This window comes from Nothoprocta perdicaria, unplaced genomic scaffold (assembly GCF_003342845.1).
Source record: "Nothoprocta perdicaria isolate Ctin4 unplaced genomic scaffold, notPer1 scaffold_75, whole genome shotgun sequence".
Classification (NCBI taxonomy): Eukaryota; Metazoa; Chordata; class Aves; order Tinamiformes; family Tinamidae; genus Nothoprocta; species Nothoprocta perdicaria.
The window spans coordinates 1,914,119-1,931,887 of record NW_020456032.1 but is presented as its reverse complement, the minus strand read 5'-3'; the positions used below and the strand labels follow the sequence as shown (position 1 = coordinate 1,931,887).

Genomic DNA, 17,769 nt, shown 5'->3' with positions numbered 1-17,769 from the left:
AAACAGGCTGGATCTGAGCTGCAGGGCTGGGGACGTGAGACAAAGTAAAGGGAGCCAAATTAATGCAGGGAAAAAAAGTAAAGGAAAACTCAACCTCCAGCTATATTATGTGCCAAATGATCTGCCAATGGGGAAAGATATATCTTAATAGCACTTTTTGAAACAAGATGAATACAGTATATGGTGCATTATAAGTTGCACTGTGATCTGAATCTTAATCATCGTGGGGAAATATAAATCTGAAAATAATAAAGATGGAATCAATATTGATGGTTGGAAGTAAAAGTGCTATATTTGCTGTAGTAAACGGTTTTAAGGTCCTGGGGAAAAATTTATTCTGGGAAACCTATAGCAATTTGCTCTACTTTCAATAGCTGGCACAGCCCCAGCCTAATTTGGTGGCATTTACGGTGCCACGGTAGAAAAATTAAAAATCCAACAGCAGCAGTGAGGAACTGGGATGTGTTGCTGATGCCTGTGCTGGAGGAGAGCTCCTCTTTGGGTGCTCTTGGTATTCCAGTGGGGTTGGGATGAAGCTTTTCTGCACGGATGGCGTGCAGAGGATGCCCGCGTGTGCCTCCCGCAGCTGCCCTCGCCTGAAGTGTGGTTTGATGAGGCTGCAGCTCTGCTCTGCCCCCCTGCATGGGCTGGTTTTTGTCCTGGGCGCACGGTTGATGATCTCATTCCCATTTCTGGGCAGCAAACAAGGGTACTGAAATATTTCCATTCTGCTTAGCTGTCATTTGGTGGGATAAGCCACTTAGCTCGTCCTTCCCCGCATCTCCGGTTACTAAGGATAGGACATTGGATTGTGATGAGCTGCAGAAAACCTCTCTCCGTTTGAGGTTTTACTTTAAATATCTCATTTTCCTGTCCCCTGCTCAGATGACAAATCATTCTAATGATAGTTTTGGTAGTTTTTTGCTTAACCTTCTTGTCATCTCTTTAATGCCATAAGCAAAGCGTGCTTGAGCCGTGCACAGGCTGCACAGTGAGACAATTGCAGGTACCTGTCTTGATGCTGCCTGCGTTAGCAGCCTGTGCTGGGTCTTGGCCCTAGCTGAGCTTGCCCCAAAAGTCATTGGAGATGAAGTGGAGGATAAGGAACCTTTGTATTTGGGGCAGTGCCTGGCTACTGGGGCTGTCTTAGGCCTGGGCAGGCAAATGTTAAGCCATGGGCAGATCCCAAAGCTTTGGGAGGTGGAGCAGGGGTGCTGCAGCCGCATTCGACATCTCCTCCACACCAAGAGCAGCAGAGGAAGCAGGGGAGCATCTCCGCAAGGTGTTATCTGATTAACATTAATAAGTTCATGAAGGGAGAATGTAGGGAGGAAGGGGTCGAGCTCTTCTCAGTGGTGGCCAGTGACAGGAGAAGGGGTAATGGGTGTGAGCTGCAACCCAGGCAGTTCCATCTCCAGGTGAGGAGGAACTTCTTCACTGTGAGGGTGCCCGAGCCCTGGCACAGGCTGCCCAGGGAGGTTGTGGAGTCTCCTTCTCTGGAGGTCTTCAAAACCTGCCTGGATGCCACCCTGTGCTCTGGGTGTCCCTGCTGGAGCAGGAAGGTTGGACTTAGATGATCCCTAGAGGTCCCTTCTGTGATTCTGTTATCCATCTGTTGCTGATGGTTAGGCTTTTAAGTGTAAATTCGATGAATTCTTGGGGTACTTCTTACAAAAATGGTCATTCCAGCTCTTCCTGCTTTTGTGAGTGTGTGTGCATCACCTGTGTGGTCTGATTGCTGCTTTCTTATGGGGGGGAAAAGGAGTTGCAAACCAAAACTGGAATTCTGAGGCATTTTGAGACATCAGCCCTCAAAACAGGAGCCATTTATCTCCTTGTAGCTGTGCTACAAGCAGACCCCATCACGGGAGTGTTTTGTCTCCATACCTTATCAGGCTTCCTAGTTCAGGCAGTAAACTGCAGGTTACTTGGGGTTTATTCTCTGCGAAAGGTTGAAAGATACCTGGGGGCAACAGTGTCCTCTACATTTAATTATTATTTCTTAAAAGCCCAGGATATGTGGTCCCCTGTGGAGATACGAAGGCTTGGTATTGGCGGACATAAACCATGCCAGAAGGAAAAACGTGGGCTGCTTGCTGCTGCAGAACGGGCTTTAAATCAACAGCTGAAGCAGTAACAGTTCATAAAACTTGGGATTTTTTTTAGCCTTGGGGATAGAGGAGCTTTAAATCCCAGCCTTCGGGTCTGCTGATCTGCTGGAGAACAAACATAAAACTTGAGTGGGAAGGGCCTGAAAGCAGCAAATATTTTGGTGCCAGGAGTATTCAAGGTAGCCCTTTTGGGTTTGCTCAGCGCTCGTGACACTTCTGTACATTGTAATGATCTCAGCAGCTGGGGAAAACACTTGTGACCAAGACACTGCAGAGAGGGAAGTTATTTACGGTGACAACTGAGCCGTGAGCTCGGTTGGAGCGTGGTGCGTGAAGCTCCCGGTACCCCAACCCCAGTCTGTCTTGCGTTCTGCGAGACAGACAAGACGATGAGGACTCCACAATTACGTGGGAAATGCAACCGGTGAAGGCATCATCACTGTCTTCCTCTTCATGGAGGGAACCAGGTAGTCTGCTTTGCAGGCCACCATGTTCACCCATTAAATGTAATCCATCAGCGCTAAACTCCCAAGCAAGGAGGTTATGGGTATGTGACACAATGGGGTTGCCTTGTGGCTTCACGTTGACCGAGCTGTGCTTGCTCCAAGTGGCTGTGAATCACTGCTGCACCTAAATCTGCTGGCCTAAATCCATGGGGACCAGCCAGACGGGTTTGGCCCATCCTCATCTCTCTTGGGGCTCTTCACCTTTCTTTTTCTGGATTCTTTTTGTTCTTTTTCCTCCTTCGCTCCTCTCCCATGGTTTCCCACATGTGCTACGAGTTCAATAATCTCGGTAAAATATCTTCAGGCACATCTGAAATAAAATAAATGTGCCGGCACATTTCCTTTTTGCGTGTAAAACACTCAGATGTGTCTGTGTTCATCAGGGCGCAGCACGAAATGGCAGAGAATTGATTATGTAGTTTTAGTCAAAACTCTTTAAAGCCGGTGAGATCTTTGCCTGATCCATATTGGAAGATGCATTTCTGCTTTACATCCTGAGGCTAAGCTCTACCTGCCAACAGCTTGTAAGGAAAGAAAGATTGCTGTGTGAAGCAGGAAGCCCTCCTGGCTTTATCTAGCAAACGTGGATGCTACGACAAGAAGACACTGTGTTTTCAGGGTCTCTGTGTTTTATTTGCAGGTTCCAGCCAGCATCTGGTTTGATGGAGAGAATTCAAGCGATAGCTCAAAATGTCTCGGACATTGCAATAAAAGTAGATCAGATTCTCCGGAACAGCCTCATGAATGGAAAAAGTAAGTGTGTGAGGAGGTCCTCGTCCCCGGTGCCCTGGTCATGGGCACACGCTCCCAAATACGTATGGACTGAGCAATTGCAATAGGGAATCTAGTCAAGCCTGCCACTGATGGACAGGTAAAAACCACGGCTGAGGATGCGGATCTGAGGTTACCTACATGTCTACAGAATGCCGTAGGACCTCTCATGGTCTTTGGCAGAACTTCTAGGACTTCCTTCCCTCTTCCTCTGTGAAGTGGGCCCAAAGCTTGTCTTGCCTGTTGAGAAAGAATGAAAATGATGGAGAAGTAAAGAGAGGTCACGGTCCTGGTGGGGCTTCCTTGTTTCTGCCAATCATCAGTTTGGGAATGTTGGTCCACAAGCGGGTGTCATGCTTTGGTGGGGAGTAAATGTATTTTGGATAAGGTTGTATCTTACTTGAGATGGTTAGCATGTGTCTGTTGTTCAACGGATGCTGCTCTGGCCATGATACCACCCTGCTAGCAACCAGACCTTCTCATGAGATGGCCTTTGGCAGCTCCGTTGCCTCCTATGTTCAGTTTCCCAATGGTTACATCTGCTGATGATTTCTCAAGACATTTCCCTCTTACGTTTTCTGGGCTCTGTGACAAAGCCTCAGTGTGTTGTCCTCTCTCGACTTTGGAGCTGTTACCTCAGGACGAGGGGTAATGGCCACAAGCTGAAGCATAAGAAGTTCCGTCTCCAGGTGAGGAGCAACTTCTTTACTGTTAGGGTGACAGAGCAGTGGAACAGGCTGCCCAGGGAGGTTGTGGAGTCTCCTACTCTGGAGGTCTTCAAAACCAGTCTGGATGCCACCCTGTGCCACATGCTGTAGGTGTGCCTGCTTGAGCAGGAAGGTTGGACTAGATGATCTGTAGAGATCCCTTCCAACCTTATATATTCTGTGAATCTGTGTGAACCTCACTGGGTCAAATTCAGGGTCTTGGAGCGTACAAAGGTAAAATATCCAAGACTGGCAAAGTGGATGCAAGAGCATTTTATGGCTGACTTCCTCAGTGTGCAGACAGCCCCTGGGATATGAAATATTTAGCTCCTTGTCAGTTTTTCTTCCTCTGGTGTAGATAATGTTCCAGAGAGCCTTTCTGTCCCCTTTGCTGTGGGGGAGATCTGCACACTAGGCAGTAGATTCCTTTCCTGTTATCAATATTTAATGTCCACCTCTATTATGGACACCCATTTCCCAGCGCAAAGGAGCGGAAGAGAGTATCCTTAATGTTAACAGCATAAATACTTGCATGATTGGTAGCACCATGTTAGAGCACGTGGAGCCTCTTGTCACGTCCCTGACCCGTTTCCGTGTATTCGGTCTTTGACTCTAATAACAGATGTCTGCCTACGTTTGGGCCAAGGGAGCCGTGGCTGAAAGTTATCTCCCATGCCAATACAGGACACGTTCACCATCTGTAATTAGTCACAGCTCAGCATGCTGGAAGTGTCTCTTCAAGAGAGAGGAGGCCTTGAGTTTGGAGGCATCTGGGACACCTTGCCATGACGGACAGGAGAACTGGAAGGGGAGGCTGGATAAGACACCACACTATGTGGTTGCTGGCACCCATAACTTCTTCTGTAAAGTGCTAACTTGGCCATGGCAAATTGAGAGCTTGGGGAATCAATGGGCAGAGGAACAAGACCTGTGAAATTAAACACCAAGCTCTGTAGAGCCAGCCTTCCTGTGGTGGGCTCCCTACTCACCTTCCCACCTTCCATGAGGAGTCATGCCAACACTTGGGGTAGAAAGACTGGACAGTTTGGATGTGGAGCTTGGAGGCTCAGCTCCAGGTCTGGGAGACCTTCTCTTTCATTCCTGGCAGTGCTGGGAGAGCAGTGTGATCCCTGAACTGCTGCAATTTGGGTTTTCTAGATCAAATCCAGAAATTTAGGCTGAGAGCAGCAAGAATATGTAAATGTATCTCCATGTGTGTGTGTTTGTATGTGTGTATATGACTATGGGACAGGGCTCTGTGACTCATTTAGCCACATTGCCCAGGGTAGAGGCTCCAGGTGGGAGCAGAGCTGGCTGCGTGCAGGGACCATCAACCCTGTCCCATCACCTCATTGCCAGGTGTCCTGCTGGCATGGCATGGCCCTCTTCTGCCCAAATTCTCTTTCTGCAGTGATGGACAGCAGGAGAGACCAGTGCGAGGTGCCCAGGGACCCCAAGTACCCTGACTGTGCTGGCAAAGTGGAGGTGAGTTGGGCTGGTTGCCCATCGCGGCCCTGGCTGGTCCTTCCAGGAGAAGGGCGGGGGGATCAGGGCTTCCAGGCAGCTCCAGGAGGTCCCCTCTGCCAGCAGACCTGTCTGCGTTCTCCTTGTTTGGTGACAGAAGCATGACGAGGAGAAAGCACTGTCACATCTTCTTTAAATACTTGGAGCGTTATCTAGTCTCTGGGGAGTAACGTCAGCCTCGCGCAGAGGAGCAGCTTGTTCAGGTGACAAGTGCCTCATCCTGCCCGCCTGCCTTTGCACTTGGTGTTTGGTCTGGGGCATGTTTAATTTGCCAGAGAGCATATTTATAAGTACTAATGAAAACCATCTCCTTTCCGAGCATCCAGCATCAAACTCGGCTTAGATTTCCATAGGGCTGGGTCTCTCTGAAAAGATACTGAAAGGTGTATTAAAAATCAACCAAGGGTTGTGTTTTCAACTTCCCTCAGCACCAGGCATCCTTTCCTTCCAGGATCGGAGTAAATCCGGAGGGTAATTTAATCGGGGAAGGCTGTAATTCGATCTGCTGTCTGGGTGATTGGTGCGTTTTACATATTGGGCACAGCAACCTGTCTCCCGAGTAGATTTGTTTTTGTAGTTGCATTAGAGGCTGCTGAAAGCTCTTCCAGGGAATGATAGATGGGTGATGCGGTCGCTGGTGCTTCTCCTCCAGGGAAATCATCCCAGGGAGCCCTGCCGTGCCCAGGGCTGTGAAAGTGGCACGTTGGCTCTTTGCTTGGCCAAGCCGAAGAGAAGGTTTCTTGCAATGGCATCCGGAGCGGGATCCTGACGGGCTGCTTTGCCTTCCTTGCAGTGGATGAGGGCCAGGTGGACCTCTGACCCCTGCTACGCGTTTTTTGGTGTGGATGGCACAGAGTGCTCCTTTCTCATCTACCTCAGCGAAGTGGAGTGGTTCTGCCCTCCCCTGCCCTGGAGGAACCAGACGGCGGCTTTGCCTTCACCAGCACCGCTGCCCAGGGGCCAGGTAAGGCCATGGTGGCTTGTGTCCTGAGGTGGGTTTGGAGGGTCTAAAGCCAGGGGGACAAGTGCTCCCGAAGACGGTTGGCCTCTGAGATGGGCCTGAAAGCAGCATGTCAGTTGTCTGTCACATCTGGGACTTCACCAGAATCATCGTGTGCAGCAGGGCCCTGGGAATCTGGTGTGCTGAGCAGAGGAGCTCTGGTTTCGGGCCGTGGCTCAGGTGAGAGGTGCCGTGTGCCAAGTGCTAGGTGGGCTCTGCGGGATTCCCATTTGGTGCAACGGGCTACGTGTTACGGGCTGCTTCTGGGGTCAGCTGTGCCGGTGCCTCTGCCCAAGGCGAGCCTCCATTTATAATTCAAGGCCCTTTTAAATAGTTTTCTCTGCCCATCAGTTTGGGAGCTGAGAGAAGAGATATTGGGGAATGTACAACGCTCCCTCAATTCCCTCCTCTCCTTCCTGCTTTCCTGTCCGGGGTTTTCCAAAGGGAACCTCACAACAGCTCCCAGCTGGTCCTTGGCAGCTCCGGAGGCTGCAGAGAGCCTCCCTCACCCGGGGCTCCTTGTGCAGCAGATGCCTGGGCACAGCAAACCCTCCTGGGTGCTCCGGAGACCCCGGGCTTCTCTCACAGCTGCTTCCCCACCGCTGGGACAACAAAGCCGCTCTCTTCCCTAGGCAGCTTTTCGGAGCGACCTCACCCACCTCCTTGAGCTGGTGGGCACGGGGAAGGAGTCGCTCATCTTCATGAAGAAGAGGATCCGTCACCTAGGCCGGCAGTGGCTGCGGGCAGCGCGGCGCCTGGAGCAGAAGCTGGAGGGCCGGCGGCGGGACCAGAAACACGTACGAGGGGCAGCACGGGGAGAGGGCACTGTGGCCACGAGCAGGGCCCAGCCGGCAGAGAGTGGGATACAGGGATGCTCGTGGGCCTGGAGGGTCCAGCCTGTGGGCAGGGCGGGAATGGATGTGTCTGTTTGGGAGAACATGGGATCAGCTTGTCTGGAGGATGGGTGGAATTGCAGAGACTGGTCCTGCAGGTAGGAGATATGTGCAGCAAGAAGGCTGGAAGAGGCTGGCACCAATCCTACCTGGAGGTGCTGGAGGAGGCTGGTTCTCCTGTCTGTGTTTTTTACAAATGCTCACTACAAATGAGATAAATGTTTGCCTTTCTTACCTGGGTCCTTGTACGCCTTCCCACAGCAACACCCTGTCAGTGTCCATGAGCCAGGCTCTGGTGGACTTGGGGCAAACAGACACGTGGGCAGTGGGGATGGGTGGCCACTGAATTGGGAGGGTTGGCTACGGAGACATGGGCTGCTTGTCTTCCCACCACGGGTACTAAGGCCCACAAAAGGAGCAGGGAGCGAATCGGGGCCCGTTTCTCCTCGTACCCGTGGTCCGTGCCTCATCGCCTCTCCTTGTCCCGACAGATCCTGATCCACATCGGCTTCCTGACCGAGGAGTCGGGGGATGTTTTCAGCCCGCGGGTGCTGAAGGGCGGCCCGCTGGGGGAGATGGTGCAATGGGCCGACATCCTGGCCGCCCTCTTCCTCCTGGGACACAGCCTGCGGGTCACCGTCTCCCTCAAGGAGCTGCAGAGGTGAGTGTCCCTCGGGCATCGCTTGGCGACTCCTGCCAGGCCGCAGCCCCTTCCCTTCCTCCATCACCAGAGATGGTCCCTGCAGGTTGGGGGATGCAGGATGCAGGTGCCATGGGGCTCCGGGGCTTTGCTGGTGCTGTTTGAAAGGTGACTCTGCTCCTCCCTTCCTTCCTTCCTTCCTCCCTCCCTTCCTTCCTGACCCTCCGGGCTGTCCGAAATAACCCGCGCAAGGGAGAGCGGCCGCCGAGGGGTCCCTGCCGCAGAGCCACGCGGCGGCACAAAGACCCGGGATAACGGGATGCACATCAAGCCGTGCTGTGAAAGGAAGGGAAAAAAAGAACAATCCGGGCAAAAAAACAAGGCACAAAATCCAGCCCAGCCCCAGCAGCATTTGCAATTAATGAAGAGAATTATCTCCTGACTAATTAACTCAGAATAATCCCGAGCCTGGTGTGGCGCTCAGCAGCTTCCCCAGGAGGCAGGCGTGGTTGAGCTGGCGGCTGAAATGATGCCCAGGTGCTCGAGGTGAAAGGAGGATGAAGCATCTGGGAGGTTCTGTGGCTGCTCTGTGGCTCTTGTGGCTGTTTTTAATGACAAGCCCCGCGGTGGCCACTCGGTGGTGGCAAGAAGCTGGCTTGGAGGAGTGCAGAGATCAGCCGTTGCGCTGCCACCGGCGAGCGGGAGGCTCCCTGGGACAGTGCTGGTTAACTATTAGCACAGCTCATTATTAATCTTGCATAATTAATTCCTGTCTGATGGGCGACTTGCCCTGTTGACTTGGCTTTGGGCTAGGATGGCTCCGGGATGCTGAGAATGTCAAGTTGGGTTGGGCACCCTGCTCTGCAAAGAGCCCTGGGAGCATACTGGGATGGGATCTGATGTCCTGTGGCTCCTTCCTTCTTGGGAATGGGAAAGAAAACACCCTCCAGCCCAGGTGGGAAACATGTACGGCAGGCCAGGGCTAAATTTGTTCGTCTCCACTTGGAGATGTCACCATAAGGACTTAACTAACAAGGTCCGTGCCACAGGCAGTGCGGGGAGGAACAGGGATGTTGGCATCAGTGCCTCTTGAATGAAGCTTCTTGAACATCCTCCACTCTCTCAGAGGGCTTGGAGTTCACCTGGGGCTTGTTGCAGCCTAGTAATAACCAACTGAGATTCGAGGTTTGGAGATATTTTGTCCCAGAAATGCCAGGTGTTGATTCACATTTTATTTCTCTTTGGCAGTCCCCTGCTCCTTCCAGGCCTTGAAGCTGCAGGTTCTCCCACTCAGCATGGCACTCGTGGCAGGAAGGCTGGGTACCGTAAATTATTCAACACAGAATAGCCTCTCTTCTGCTTTGATTTTTGTCTCTCCAAATTTCTGAGCTGATTTTTGTACATGTATTGATCATTGGCGAAGGATCACTAAAAGGTTCGCGTGTCTACACTTCAGCCAATAGCTGTCTAAGAGCTGTTCATTAGTAGTGTGTATATTGATCACAGTGCAGCAGTACCTGCAGGCACTGGTCAGGATTGGGCCTGAACTGCTGGGGATCATAGACTCTTTATGGCTGGAAAAGACCCTTCAAGATCATCAAGTCCGCATGGGATCATGTAGACCAATAGGAGAAGACTCTATCTGACCCAAGAGGCTGGTAGTTAGAGGTTCTGCTCATGCTGGGTGCTCTATAGGAGTTCTACTAGGTTGGAAGTGAAAAGGGAGAGTCCAAATGTGAGGCTATGGAATCTGGAGGGGGACGGTGTGTGCTGGTCAGCTGAAGTTGTGTCTCCTTGCATCTGTCCCTGAAGGATAACTCCAGCTGGGAGAGAAGCAGATGGCAAATTGCAAGTAGTGACAACACAGGGTGTTAAACTACACTTTTCCAGGTGGTTTTGTGGATGAGTGCTGATTTTGGGTGAATATAAGGAGCTCTGAGTATTTGCTGACTTGCTCTACGGCTTGTCAAGTGGCTGGGGCCCCTGGGAGGTCTGAGAATGGGATCCAGAGAGCTCAACCCTGACTTTCCCCCAGGAGGTCAAAATGGGGCTCCAGGTTGTTAAAACGCTTGTCCTTTTGCATTGGAGAGATAACACGGCCGCTTGGGAGCCGGGAGAGACAATTGCATTCCTGACTGCCACCGACCACATCCTTTGAACTCTCTGTGTTTCCCCTTCGCATCTGCCTGGCCTGCCCAGAGGGTAGATGCTTCCGAGCTGGCCATACCTCATATTGCAAAGGCTCTACTGCTCACTGAACTGCAGGGGCTACTGAATTACAAGCAGGATGACAAATGCAGTTTATCTTTCCTCCCCGGGGAGCTTCAAAACCTGAGTTGTGCTGCTGTTGGAGGTGGCTGCTTCTCCTTTAGTTGAACTAACTGCTGGGAGTTGTCCCCTTTTGCATTCCTCAGTGAATCTGCTGCTTTCCTGTTGATGCATGTTGACGGGCAAAAGCTGAAACCCTTGATTTGCTGGTGGCCGATGCAGAGCCTCGCAGGGCGTTTATTAGCTGCAGTTTAACACCCGCAGCAGTTTGCAGCAACAGCCTCAAGCAGAACCTATTAGTTACCTGCCACGTTGCAAGCGCCACGCCAGGCGCTCCGGGGAGAAGGCAACATTTCCAGTCCAACCTTGAAACTGGGAGGAAGGGATCCCGCTGTCTTTGGATGTGCTGGAGGTCCCTGACGTTGCTCGGGAGCCGAAAGGCGCTTCCATTGGCACGGCGCATCCGCCACGAGCCTTCCTCTGCGCCGCCTCCTTCCTCCAAGGAAAAGTGCTGCGGTGGGGCAGAGGGGCCAGCCTTGGACCCAGCATCTCACGCTGATTTCGTGAGGTTGGCATGAGGCTGTGGGTGCAGCCCTGCAAACTGCTGCTGTGCTGGGGGTGTCAACCCTGGGGACTTTGGAAACTGCCCCCTTGAAAGTAGCTGCCCTTTAGGAAGGGGAGAAGGTCGAAGAGGAGGGAGGTGATACCCTGTAGGATCAGGGCTCTGCAAAGCACTCTCAGGGCTTCCTTGCTTCAGCATTGAGCTTGGGACTCGCAGCACGAGCCCTGCACAAGGCAGTGGATTTTAAACAGGCTCTTGCATCCCCTGCTTGCAGCTCTTTGCCTGCTGGGCGCTTGCAACGATGCCCTTCCGCAGAGCCAGCGTGCAGTGCCGGAGCTGGGCGCTGCGTGGCAGAGCCAGCTCCACGGTGGGACACGCAGTGACACGGAACCAGCTCCGTGGTGGGACACGCAGTGACACAGAGAAGCTCCAGAGGACAAGAGATGCCAGAGCTTCCCAGCAAACACAGACACTCCTAGGGCTCCCATTGCGGCTCTGGCACATAATTATAGCTGCTATTTCCCTGCGCTTTCTGCAGCCGCCGTGGACTACACAAAGGGCCGTTCAAACAGAAGCACAATGTCCAGATGAAGGCGTTTCTAATTATTTTCTGGCATGGGCTCTGCTAGCACAGGCAGCCATCCATGCAACCGTTTTCTCTGTTCCGTATTTAATCAGGACACGTTTCCTCTGGAAATATCTAAGGCGATGGGGTCCAAAATGTTAGCTGTTGGAAATCCGCTTAGCTCTCCTTGCACCTGATGAAGATTTGGCTAAAAATACCCCTTTTTTCCAAGTGGCTCCAGGTGCACGGAGCAGCTCGGCACAGCTGGGGCCACATGCAGCTTCTGCTGACAGCAAGACTAGCCCAAAGGAAGGTGCTTGGATATTTGCCCAGCTTCCGAGCAGAAGGAGCTGCAGGTTCCAGCCGTGTGTGGGGCAGAGCTCATTGCTGCCCTTCGTTGGGGTGTGGAGTCCAGCCCCTTTGCTCCTCCTGGTCTCTTGCAGCCGGGTCCAGCAGGCTCCAAAACGGAGAGTCGGGTAAAGCGAAACGAGAGCCCCACGGATATGGTGCAAGCAGGAAGGTGCATAAATGAGCAGGAATTTCTGAGCAGTGGAATTGCACTTCTGGAGGAAACGGTTAATTTGGAGCTGTGTGGTTGACCCATGGAGATGGATTCTGGAGGGCTGCACTCTGGCTCTGCTCTGGAGCGTCCTGCCCAGCTCCTCGTGCCTTATCTCCAAGCACAAGGAAAGTCTCGGGATGCCTGTTTGGCTCTCGTGAGGCTCTGCCAGGCTAAGGGGAAACAGCAGGAACGTGGCCAGGAGGAGAGCCATGCAGAAGGGCTGCTCATCGTGCAGGCTCCCCCATGACCGGCATCCAAGCTTGGCCCAAATCCTTCGGAAGTTTGGGAGCAGATGTGTCTGCAGAGGAGACTCTTCAAATGCAAAATGCAAAATCTCAAATGCAAAATCTTCAAATGCAAAATCTCCCAGCCTGAGCCTGGCGTGTATGTCGGGGTTTTGGCTGTGTGAATGTGCTGCTTGCACCTGGCTGGTATGGTCCATGTCCATGGGGATAGCAGCCACAACAAGACAGTGTTTATTTTATTTTATTTTATTCTATTTTATTTTTTGCCGAGAGGAGGAAGACTTCTGCTTTTGCAGGCTCGCCACGAAGCCGTTCTCCCCCCGCCGCTTCTCACCGCTGACAGCGGAGGCGGGCGGCGGAGACGCGATTAGATCCAACCTAGGATATTGGCCCCGGCTGTCAGCAGGTTCCCGCGAGCTCAATTTAGTGCTGGACATTTCCAGCCCGGGGAGGAATAACTTGGAAAGAAAGGTTGGGTTCATTGGAAAATAGGTCAACAGGATGTAGTGATAACGCTGCCGTTATCTGAATGCAGCCTTCGCCAAGCTCAGGAAGGGAATGGGTCCTTTGGTGGATTAAAGTACCTATAAGGGGAAAATAGGAGGACAAGAAGCAGATTTCTTCTGGGGCAGGCACAGCTGCTGGAGGCAGTGTGAGATGGGCCGGTGCCGTAGGCAAGCACAGCTCTTGGGTGGCTTCCTTGGAGGGCAGAGCAGCAGCCAGCACTTCTGTGGCTGCGGTCTTGCAAGCGGGAGCGAGAGCCGAGTTTTGGCAACGTCGCTGATCTCATCCCAACCATTAGATTGGGATTGATGCGTTTGCCAGGGCTCTTGCATGGAATGCGAGCCGGCCGGCAGGCTCTGCTCATCTCCAAGGGGAAGGTGGTTGGGGTGTTTTCTTTTCAGTGCTGATGCTGGGATCAACTGTTGTTCGAAACAAATCTCTTGGCTGAGCTCTCTGCGAAAAAAGGCATTTGCACTCATCAATTTTATTTGCATAATTTCAAGCGCCATTAATAGTACATGGCACGAGAAAAAATCAGGGAAATTTCACTCCAGCCATGAGTGAAATTGGGTTTAGTAGAAAATTAGTTGACTTAACCGGCAAATGATGAAAGCTTGAATAAAGAATGTTTAAATAAGGAGGAATGGGGAAAAAATCTCCCCACCTAGAAGGTACCATCAGGATTTACATGACTGGAATATTAAAATCAGGAGTTAATAGAGTGTTTAGAAAGGATGGAGGGGATAAATACTGAGGGATGCGTTGCTTCAAAGGCTTCAGCGTTACCTTTACGTTTGTTCCTATAATTTGATTCCTTGCAAGCTGGGTGCTGGGACTATGAGTAGATCTGGCAGGATGTGTGGCAGAGTGTGGTGATGAACCCGTGACATCCGGAGCCTCCTGCTGCACCACAGCTCACAACAGGGATTCCCCAGGCCCTGGCTTTTTTATTTCATTATCCTGCATTATTATAAAATTGTAATACTCTTCTCTGAAGTAGCACCATATTTCTGGAGTGCGGAGTTTTTGGGTGATGCCGGGCGCTGCTTCCCGCTATCTGCATTTAGAAGACATCAAGCCCCCATTGCGTTTGCCCATGTGAGTGCAGCCAAGGGCTACATGTTAATCGGGCACGACCGAGGAGGAACGTTAGCGATTTACATGGTCACGCGACAAGAGCATGGCAGAGCCGAGCTTTGAACCTGCTTCCCCTTGTGCCCACGTCCTACCCGCTGGCATGTCAAGAACATGAGGAGGAGCCTCCAAGGCCACCTCTGAAACACCAGGCACCATCTCCTCCTTGGTGCTGTGGGGATGTATCCCTTCAGAGCAAATGCTTCAGCTTCCCAAGGAGGGTTGGGAATTCTTGTTCCTCTGTTTATCTTACTGTGGTGGCTCCTGGAGGTGAGAGCTGTTCTATTCTTGTCATCTTCCTAATCAACTGCTTCGTGTAAAATTGCCCATAAAAGTGATAAAACTGCAGCTGGTTTTGCCCGCGGCTGACCCTGCCTGATCTGCCCTGAGCTGATGCGTATATTCTTTGTGACAAGAGCACTGAAGCGACTGCAAATGCTGCTCTTTGCCTTAAATTGAAAATCTGTGTTTTCCTGGCAGCGGGGAGTTATATGGTTGCAGTTTTATTCGCTCTTAGGAGTTGCTTGGTGTGGTGGTGTCCATGACTTCAGGATGGCCCTTCACTGGTCTGCCTGGCTCTCGGACTGGGATAAGGCTGGAAGAAGAAGGATCTTCTCCTTTGCAGCAGGCCAACTGCAGCCTTGGTGCCCAGCACTCAAGTATCTGCAAGCCACTTCAGAAGAAGAGGGAGATATGGCCAGGAGCAGACCAAGAACCCTGTATCATGTCTAAAATGGCCAACTAATCATGTTGGTCACATCTGCAATGTTTTTGTCACCTTATGGTTTTAGGGAGAGATTGGAGAGCACGCCATAATGATGTAACTGGGCTACTGCTGAGGCAGAAGAGCTGTTGATGTCCTCACTGGACAGCCATGGGGTTGACGGATGAAATGTCATAGTCATTGACATTGTCGTAGGACAAGGGGTGAGGACCTTCTGGAAATGCTCCTCAGATAAAGAACCCACCACTGCAGACCCACCCTAGTTCCACTGAATGACAGGCTGAAATCCCAGTATAGCTGTAAAGGGGAGTCCCAAATTCACAGGGGCTAATATGGAGAAATGAAGAGAAGCAGTAAGAGAAGACATGTAGTGTGTGTAAGGCTTCAAGAACTTGGAAAGTCAAAAACTAAGAAAAGGGAAGGTACCTCTAGTACTAAAATATGGGATAAATCCTCAGATAAAATCTTTGGAGCTAAGCAAGCAATGGGGCTATTGCTGAGAGAGAGCGGGGCAAAGCCCGGATGGACCCGATGAACACAACGGCTGGGCTTTCTATGAGGATATTGCTGTCGGTTGTTGTGGAGCCAGGTAGTAAAATGGGAGGAGGAATTGCAGTGTCTAAGAGGAAAAATGGCAAGAGCACTGATACCGAGGGATGGATCATTTATATTCCTGAGTGAACTTGCGCGCAGAAATCACAGGTACATTTAACAAGATTTTTTTTAAGACACCTGCTTAAGTTGGAAGGTGTCACCATTTTTTCTGAAGAAGAGGAAACATAGTCCAGACAAGCAGATTGGCTGTCAGGCTGACATCAGTGATACACTTAATGGAAGAGCTTTGCAAAAGACGGCTTCGTGGGCTCACAGAGGTAATGGAAAACAGCCTTGCATCACTCCGGATTAATCGCGTATTGCATTGGCGGCAGGGTAACTGATGGTCCTGATAAAGAGATTGCAGTCCATCTAGTTTTATCAGGGCTTCCATGAAGCGTCTTGTGCGCTGCTCAGGGCAAGAGGGCTCAAGAAGGGTTGTAAGGAACTGCTGGAAACCAGTGTGGTGTTTTATGAGAGTCCCGGTGTTAACCTGCCTTGAGGCTGAGCTCTGGCCCCAGCCACCGTGCACAAGATTGGAGACACGAGTGAATTTTGCTGACGGCTGCGTAGGACGAGGGGTCCTCGGATGCTCTAGTAAGCCTTCTGTAGCTGCGAGGATGGGAGGACAGGAAGGGAGTCGTAGGAAGATCTGCATGCAGAGATGAAGGAGGACCGTGCTTGCTGGTTCTGGGGTGATGCAGAGTCACTGATGTGGTTGCAAGGCTCAGATCAAGGGTGCAGAACTTCCAGCAGATCCTGGTTTTTTGTTTGTTTTTTTTGGTAGTATTTTACCGATGTGTTTGGGGGCAGTGATACCTCTGCACCTGAGTGTCCTCTTGCCATGGATGCAGACGTTCATGGGCAGGGATGCCCAATGGTGTTTGTCCTGCTGGGTTGGTGAAAGGGCGTTTATGGTGTCTGGGAGCTTATCAGTTGTCCCTGTTTCTCACCAGCAACCTGGGGGTGCCTCCGGGACGGGGGAACTGTCCCTTGACGATTCCTCTGCCTTTTGACCTGATTTACACCGACTACCACGGTCTCCAACAGATGAAGCAGCACATGGGTCTCTCCTTTAAGAAATACAGGTAAGCAGAGCTCCTTCATTTTCCCTTCAATGAGATTTATTCATTAGCAAGCCAACAGCACTGCGAACGATCTTGAAGGACCAATGGTGCCCAGAGATGCTGCAAAATCCATCAGCGCCAGGCTGTACAACCCGCACCTCCTGTCCCTGCAGGTCTGCAAGGCGGGTGAAGCTTGGTTGGAGCTCCACAGTCCTGGCATTGAGCTCCCTCAATGCAACCACAGTGCGAGGTTGCTGCCTTGGAAGCCACTTTATTAAGGCAAAAGCTCAATAGCAGAATTTGGGGTGGAAACTGCCCTCTCGGCACGTGTCTGTGGGTCTGCCATGTACTCCCAAGCAGCGTCTTCCATGTGCAGACTGGCACATGGCAGGGGGATGCTGGTGCTTTCGAGAAACAAAGCCCTGTCCCTGGCTCCTTCAGCATCAAGACAAATGTCATCATCCCCTGGTATATCAGCAGCCGGGAAAATATGCGATTTAATTTAGCACTGATAGTCCTGCTATTTATTATGTTTTCTCCCATCTCCTCTGCTATCCTACACAATTTTATTAGAGAGAAAAATGACAAGCAGCGTTATTGCTTTTATTATAAATGCATTCACTCGCACGTTCGGCTTGTTTTTCTCCTCTCGGGCTCGACATCCCCCTGCTCTCCTCGCGCTGGTGTTGGCACCGGCAGCCTTAGCGTTCCCGGGACGCTGGGGAGAGCATTAGCGTGTCTCCAGGAGATGCATCGTTTCCAGAAACCACGGGAAGATGGAGCGGGAAGCTGCTCATTAGGGGAGGGAGCTGCTTGGAAGGGACGTGCGGGTGCAGGAGGTGATGCAGGTGCCCTGTCCCCTCACAGCTGCCGCATCCGAGTCATTGACACCTTTGGCACGGAGCCGGCCTACAACCACGAGGAGTACGCCACGCTGCGCGGCTACCGCACCAACTGGGGCTACTGGAACCTGCAGCCCACCCAGTTCATGACCATGTTCCGTAAGTTGGACCCACACGGGGACGGCTCCTCCTGGAGCCGAGGGACCAGCTGTGGTCTCTTGGCCCCAGGTCATGATCTGGGTGCTGAGGAAGGGGCTGGGGGCCGCTGTGCTGGTGGGAAATGGGCTCCTGGGCCAGCCATCGGGTGCATGCAGAGCTTACGAGGGCCCAAAGGAGCCTCTTGAGCTCTTTGTGCCTGCAAAGCTTTATTTATTGCTGCTACTGTGGCCAAAGGGCAGCTTGGATTTGGAGGCGAGAGGCAGCTCGGCGGCTCGGATGCATCTGATGATCTTCAGCACAAAGGAGCAGAGCCCTGCAGCTCTGGAACAGGCGTGCAGACCCCTTGGTGACTCACATGTTTCATCCTGGCTGGATATAACCCATTTGGTGT

General features: G+C 51.8%; 1 protein-coding gene across 2 annotated transcripts in view; it reads left to right on the top strand.

The window, feature by feature from the left end:
- Positions 1–17,769, top strand: part of MGAT5B (alpha-1,6-mannosylglycoprotein 6-beta-N-acetylglucosaminyltransferase B) — a 48,526-nt gene that overhangs the window by 21,513 nt on the left and 9,244 nt on the right. For both annotated transcript variants that reach the window (XM_026051447.1, XM_026051446.1), the window contains exons 4-10: positions 3,258–3,370; positions 5,507–5,580; positions 6,413–6,583; positions 7,252–7,416; positions 8,004–8,173; positions 16,267–16,398; positions 17,245–17,378. In XM_026051447.1, coding sequence (XP_025907232.1) covers positions 3,258–3,370; positions 5,507–5,580; positions 6,413–6,583; positions 7,252–7,416; positions 8,004–8,173; positions 16,267–16,398; positions 17,245–17,378 — 959 coding nt within the window. The remainder of the gene's footprint in view (positions 1–3,257; positions 3,371–5,506; positions 5,581–6,412; positions 6,584–7,251; positions 7,417–8,003; positions 8,174–16,266; positions 16,399–17,244; positions 17,379–17,769) is intronic.